The sequence below is a fragment of the Acyrthosiphon pisum genome, chromosome A3 (assembly GCF_005508785.2).
Source record: "Acyrthosiphon pisum isolate AL4f chromosome A3, pea_aphid_22Mar2018_4r6ur, whole genome shotgun sequence".
NCBI classification, from domain to species: domain Eukaryota; kingdom Metazoa; phylum Arthropoda; class Insecta; order Hemiptera; family Aphididae; genus Acyrthosiphon; species Acyrthosiphon pisum.
The window spans coordinates 34,892,646-34,899,818 of record NC_042496.1 but is presented as its reverse complement, the minus strand read 5'-3'; the positions used below and the strand labels follow the sequence as shown (position 1 = coordinate 34,899,818).

At 28.0% G+C, this 7,173-nt stretch overlaps 2 protein-coding genes across 3 annotated transcripts in view; one reads left to right on the top strand and one right to left on the bottom strand.

Moving 5' to 3' along the window:
- Nucleotides 1-1,976, top strand: part of LOC100159315 (troponin C) — a 6,353-nt gene extending 4,377 nt beyond the window's left edge. Inside the window, exons 4-6 of the mRNA XM_001949126.5 lie at nt 1,335-1,478; nt 1,545-1,796; nt 1,866-1,976. Of these exons, the coding sequence (XP_001949161.2) occupies nt 1,335-1,478; nt 1,545-1,796; nt 1,866-1,894 (425 nt within the window). The 3' untranslated portion in view covers nt 1,895-1,976. The remainder of the gene's footprint in view (nt 1-1,334; nt 1,479-1,544; nt 1,797-1,865) is intronic.
- On the bottom strand, nt 1,915-7,128 carry LOC100161364 (proteasomal ubiquitin receptor ADRM1 homolog). Of its 2 annotated transcripts, XM_008188424.3 has the most exons (9): nt 7,036-7,128; nt 6,708-6,939; nt 5,555-5,671; nt 5,375-5,477; nt 4,659-4,767; nt 4,444-4,601; nt 4,278-4,376; nt 4,018-4,196; nt 1,915-2,316 (listed from the first exon to the last, which is right to left on the bottom strand). In XM_008188424.3, exons 2-9 carry the CDS (start codon nt 6,909-6,911, stop codon nt 2,089-2,091), a joined length of 1,197 nt encoding a protein of 398 aa, XP_008186646.1. In that variant the 5' UTR covers nt 6,912-6,939; nt 7,036-7,128; the 3' UTR covers nt 1,915-2,088. The 2 variants fall into 2 exon arrangements, with proteins under 2 accessions (XP_008186646.1, XP_001949000.1); XM_001948965.5 differs by having other exon boundaries at nt 6,708-7,071.
- Between the last annotated feature and the right edge of the window lie 45 nt (nt 7,129-7,173).

Below are 7,173 nucleotides of genomic sequence, written 5' to 3'. Positions count from 1 at the left end.
CATTTGTCATGTTTTCTTGCGACCTGCTGCAGTATATTTTATATTTTATACAAATTTCTCCCCCATCCTAAATACACCTTTACAATCTACATTAAAATATACTTAAGCCTAAAATTATTTATAGGCAACAATAAAAACCTACCGATATCTTTTATAAAACTCCAGTGGCGTATACACTTCCATAGGATTTGCATTGTCTCTCATGTACCTATTTTCTTATTGGCACTTCTTGTTCATCGGCAGCAAAGTGTATGAAGTCAATTAGCTCAAATATATCATCGTTGTTTACATATTTACTTGTTTGTAATTAAAACGATTAATGAAAGTTTAATGAAAGAAAACAATTTTTAAAACGATGACGCAGCAGAACAAATAAAAATGTCTTTCTATCAGAATGACTGATATCAAATGTTACGGGTCCACTATGGGCGGTTAATCCAGCACTTAAATTTAAGGGAGTCCTTTAGTGACAACTATCCCATAAGTATGACTGTGCAACGCAATTTTAAGGGACTGTGTTTAGGTGACACTTAAATGACTGTGCATACGGCGGATAGTCTTATACAGTGTAGTGTTGAACCGTTCAACGGTAAAGGTAACAAATATTTTTTTAAACATGACTCATGAAAATATGATGTTTTTTACTGCAAAAAGGATTTAAATTACGCCTATGTTTGAAAATGTTTTCTATGTTTTTTCCGCGCAGGAGAAAAACAAATTTTTTATTGTATTGTAAAAATTAATAATTTTATAAAATATATCAATTACCTATATCAAGGCAACAAATTTAAAAATAATTATGCATAAGAAATTTAAATTAAATACTTTTAGATTAAATTAATTTAGAATTTGTTATTATTGTTTTCTTCTTCCGAGTTACTGCTCCCATGACAAATACTAGTCACGTACAATTTGAATACATTTAATATATACCTATTAATTATTGATTTTTACAAATAATTTAAAGTTTGGAAGTTAACCCTCAAATTACCTATATCATCTATTCTATAGCTTAAAATGCCCAATATTTCACAGATGAAACTTGATCAAAAATGCTGTTTAAGTTAATAGCTCTGCCTAAGCAGGCTATTTTCATACAAATTAAAAACTTTTGCAGATCATGTCATAAACAGACTTCTGTGTAGACAAATCATATACTTACTTTATTTACAATGATGTATTCTTTAGGTGTCACATATTAAATTATTTTATTAAATTAAGTCATAAATAATAAGACATTATAAAACATCATTCTTGACTTATTTGTATCGATTAATGTTTTGGCTATAAAATAATAACTACTTTAAAAGTCAATAATCTTATTTGTTTTAAAGTCATGCGAAAGGCGTTTCAAATGTTCGACACTTCTAAATCTGGTTTTATTGACACATTAAAAATTAGTACCATATTGAATACTATGGGTCAATTATTCGATGATTCAGAATTAAACGAACTTATAGAAGAAGTTGATCCAGATGGTAAACTATTATTTACAACTGTAATAATAAGAATTTATATATAATACCCATTATATTTTATTATAGCAACAGGAAAAGTTAACTTTGATGGGTTTTGTGAAATCGCTGCACATTTTCTTGAAGAAGATGATGCTGAAGCTATGCAAGAAGAACTAAAAGAAGCTTTCCGACTTTATGACCGTGAAGGTAATGGATACATTACTACTGCTACACTAAGAGAAATATTAGCAGCATTAGATGACAAATTAGGTCCAGAAGACTTAGATGGCATCATTGCTGAGATTGATACAGATGGATCAGGCACAGTTGACTTTGATGGTAAATATAAATACTATAAGATATAAAGTACTGATTAATACTTACCTTGAAATCACTTTTAATTTTCAGAGTTTATGGAAATGATGACTGGAGAATAAAATGACAAGTTTTTATCTGAGGATTTGAAACATTATTTTAATGATTGAAAATTATGATAACAATAAATTATCTGGATTAAATTTTATTGTTTATTTATTATAAGTATATTATAAATTTAATTGAATAAGAAAACTGTTATAAATGCCTAAATCCATCTTCATTCAAAATAAATCATAAAATATTAGTATTAGTATTACTTTGACCCAATATCATCATTATCTGGTTTTTTGCGTTTTTCTGGGTTTATTGGACAAGTATCATCTGACTCTTCAGCACTAATATTTGCTTGTTGAAGAGCTCGTACAAATTCTTCCATGTTTCCTTGATTAGCTGCACTTACTGCTCCTTCTCCTAAATCAAACTGTTGAACCACAGATCCTAGTTGCCCAGTTTGTAAAGCATTGCTAAACATACTTACAGCCTAAAAATGAAATATTTATAATAATATATTTATAAAAAGAAAATATTTTTAAAAACTAAAAAAACAAAACATTTTATGGACTTAAAATATGCAGTGTAAAAAATAGGCCTACCCAAGTACCCCCCCCCCCCATATTTGCGCCATTGTTTATTTATATAATTTTTAAACAATAACAGTATACACTATATACTATCCATTTTTAATAAATGTTTATAAGACCAGTTATGATACCATACATGATAACATTTTCAAAATATTTTGACTCTTTTTGAGCTATTTAAAGGTATGAGAAGTTTTCAAATTGTTTTTAAATTATTGTCGATAAATAATTTTTAGCTCAGTCAAAAAACTTATGTTTATTTGGTCATTCTCTACACATAGATAAAAATTTCATAAAATATTAATTTTCTATAAACATAGACAAATAAAATTTCGCTGGGTTAAAAAGCTTAAGAATGTAATACAAAATTCCTCATAAGTTGTTACAATTGCAATTCAAAAATATATTATACATAGCCAGAACTTTTTTTATTATCATTTTAGGTTAAAATGTTAACAAAATTCATCAAAACCACGAAAATGTTCAAATTATTTTGCAGATCAAAAATGTATAACATATTCAACTTATATTTGCTATTTATAGATTAAAAATTTGAAACAAATATATTATAATATATTTTACACACACAATATTTTCATATGCAATTTTTTTACCAAAATTAATTCAACCTACTATATCACTTATGTTAAATAGTAAAATAAATTACTTTATTAGCAAAAATATCATAAAATATACTGCAAAACAGTAGTGTACCCATTTCCTCAGAACTCCCCCTAAAATAAATAGATTCTATTAACTCTCAAAATTAAAATCGAAGTACTTTTACTGTTCCAAAAGGTAATGGTAAGACACTAAAATAAAAAAAAACACACATCCTTGTAAAATCAATACATTCATCGAAATATAAAATAATTTAGGATCTGTTTTGTTATTATTAACTATTATATAATAAAAGGTTTTGTTGTTATAACTTATAATAGTGTACAACACTACAGCTAAAGCTTAACATCTTTGTACATGGTGCATCTAACATTTAGATATATAGACATTGTATAAATCTACTCGTATAAATTCAAACACTGCGATCGCACAAATGTACACAGCTGCCGATTATCGCCTTATCAGCAATACAAATAATAATAAACCAGTTGGTACTGTGGTGTATGCAAAATCATAAGTGCTTACTGCTTACAAATTGTATATAAATAGGAGCCCCCCTCTACGACATTGTACGTAAGCCGTATCTATTAGCGCACGTAAGCAGTTTCAGAACATGTTACACGACGGCACAGCGCGTCAATACCAACTGTTAATAAAATAAAAATAGATTTTCCAGTTTTTCCACCATAATACGCAACGGCCGACGACAATGACCAAAATATGGCCGTGTTTGTTAAAATTGTTATCCTATATTCTAAACATATTATTGTTTATTATTTTTATTATTATAGAAACTTAATAAAGAAAATAGTCAAAGATTTAATTTGAATTGTATTTAGTTATTATAATAACATTAATATTAACTTATTTTTTCCTTTTTTCAAGTGTAAGCAGTGCTTACAGTGCTTACATGCACGCTACGCCCCTGATAGCTTCGCCCATGACCACATTTAGTATTAAATTGTATTTTAAGAACTTACTTGTCTAAACTGTGGGGAAGTAATTGTGTCTTTCAAATTATCAGGTGTTGTTTGACTTGTTGGTGTTGAATCTGAAGCACTTTCTGATGTTGGTAAATGTTGTGCTAACTGACTCAATGCACTTGTATTTTCGATAACACTTTGTAAATTTTCCATATCCATAGCAGCTGACAGATCCACTGTATTTTAAAATTAAGAAAATTAATATTGATTACAAAGTATAAAACTGATTATTAAATAAAGGAAATTTGTTTTGTGACCTGGTGGTTTTTCAGTTGTTCCTTGACCACCAGTCAATCCAGATAACATAGATTGAAGGTCTCTCAGTTGTATGCCAGTAGCTCTTTGTTCTTGACTTTCTAAAAATTATTAATTTAGCTTGATAATTATAATATAAAATACATAAAATTATTTTACTTTTATTACCTGTAGGTCCTGTGGTAACACTATTTGTAGGAGGAGGAGAACTACTAGTGGTAGTTGTTCGATTACTTCCACTGCTTGTATTTGTAGTGGTGCTGGTATTTGCAGGTTGAGCACTAGATGAATGAGTTGATGATGATGAGCGCCCTGTTTGACTAGATCTAAGTAAAATATTACTCTTCAAATATTATGTTCACATACTTTTATTTAATATTTACCTCATTGTACCCAGCAAAGATGATAAGCCTCCAATTTGACCAACTCCCCCAAACAACTGCATTAATTGTTGTTGAGACATATTGCTTAATAAATTTTGCAAATCACCATCTGTATAAATAGATTACATTATAATATACATTTAAGTTTGTATACAGTGTCTCACCATATCTGTCATCGTTAATAACTTCATTTCTGAGTAATAATTTAGAAATATGATATTGAAGACCACATTAAGTATTTTTGGTGTAACTTAGATCAAAACAAAAATAACTATTTTTGTATATTTCTTAATAATACGAGATATCCAATTTATGTAAATATTTTGAAAGTTAAAATACTAGTTTAAATTAGGTGCTCAAATAGATAGGCAGGAGAAAAGGCAGAAGAGAATAATATACAAAGTCAGAATGGCGGGTATGAACGAGGAGAAACACAGTGAGACATTCTGGATAATTGTTTTTGTTATATACATTTATATGATATAAAACTATGGCTTTCTATTCCTCTTATATACAGATTGGGCTTTCATTTTTAGATATATATAGAATTAGTAAACGTTTTATCATTATTTAAAGGGCATAATTTTCTATTTTTACATAGGTAATTAAATTTTTATTATTTATTAAGAATAAAAAGATACAACAAAATAAAAGTTAATTATTAAATTTTCATATGAATAAAAATGAGATATATTAATTAAGACTGGTAAACAAACCAGGGGTAGTGCCACCACTACGATTTGAACCAGGTGCTGGAGGGTTGTTCATGACATCATTGATACGGCGACAGTTTTCATCGTCTTTGTCAGTTTTTGCTTCCTTTAAACATATAAACATACTTTAAATGATAAATAAAATATAAACAATTATTATTGATAATATTAAAAATATATAACCTGTAGCCAAAAAAATGATTTTTTGTTTGATGACTTGAATTTCAGCACATAAACTCTTCCAGTAGTACATTGTGGTACAAATTTAAACTCACAGTCATCAGGGAAAATTATTAAATCCTATAATATAATTTAAGTTGAATAATTTTTATTATTTAGGTAATGGAAATCATTTTTACTTAATCGTAAGAAGCATGTTGGAATAAAATAAATATCATTGAATATTTAAAATATATCAAGATATAATTGACATAGGTCTTTTTCCACAAAAGTAACTATTTGTAATAACATTACAAAAAAAAAATCATACATATTTATTGGAAAATTAAATTTTAGGTGATATTTTTTTTTGTAATGGTATTAATAATAATAACCGGGGGGGTTTCAACATTAGTATATTTTCAAGTTACATTAAATTATAATATAAAAAGTGATTAACCAAAAACATACAAAATAAATTAGGTATTGTTAAGTCTTGTTCACACGGCGACAGTTGCATGACACCAGTGTCGCGTATTCAACGATTTAGATATACTACACTAGATGTCACGACACACAATATCATTAGTGTCATACTTATTAGTGTCACCGTGTGAATGAGGCTTTAAACTTTAATGATATTATTTGTCGTGACACCTAGTAAGGTATATTTAATTCGTTGAATATCACGACACTGGTGTCATGCAACTGTTGCCATGTGAATGAGGCTTTATTGTTATACCTACTAACTAAAGTATTGCATTTCATAATAAATTGGCTAATATAAACAAGAAAGAATAATTTTAATAATGAATAGACAATATTATGCAGTATCTAAATATGAAAAGGGTGGGGCCAAAGGTACTTGTCTTAACAAAACAAATATCTTACTCAGCAGAACTATATAGGTAAGTTAGTTTACAATTGTATTCAATAATTTTAATTTATTTTAAGATGATTAGGGAAAAATAGATGAAGATATTTAAACATAACCTAAAATAAATTTTTAGGAATGACAATTGACAATGAATACTACTCATAATTAATACTACTAAAATTGTAAAGTATATTATACCAAGAAATAAGTGTATTTCTATACAATATATACATAGATAGGCTGTATTTTAAATAAAAAACAAGAAATTTGATAATTTAGGAGTAAAAAGTAATAACTTACATCTTCAACAACACCCGATGAACGATCTTTCCAGCAGAAATGAATCAAAGAGTCATCTGATTGATGAATGTATAATAATCCCTTTCTTTTGTCAGGGTATACCATTTTACCTCTCATGTTCATTTTCCCAGCTTTAAACTCTACAAGATTTTTCGACTGATTTCTACCAGCCGTATTTCCAAACAATGCAGTTGCTCCCGACATTGTTTTAGTAATATTGAAAATATTTAAACTAAAAATTACAGAAATTTAAATCGTATTTAAAATATTAGAATATAAAAGAACCAATCCGTCGCAGGTCAGCAAATGCAGTAAACAGTATAATTACCTAATCGTAACTTACGCCAGTCGTAAGTAATAAGAAACAAGAAAATTTGCTTTATCACGGTGAACGGGTGAATTATATGTGTATGCACCATAATAGATAAAATAAAATTATACAGTGCAATCACGAAATAGATGATAA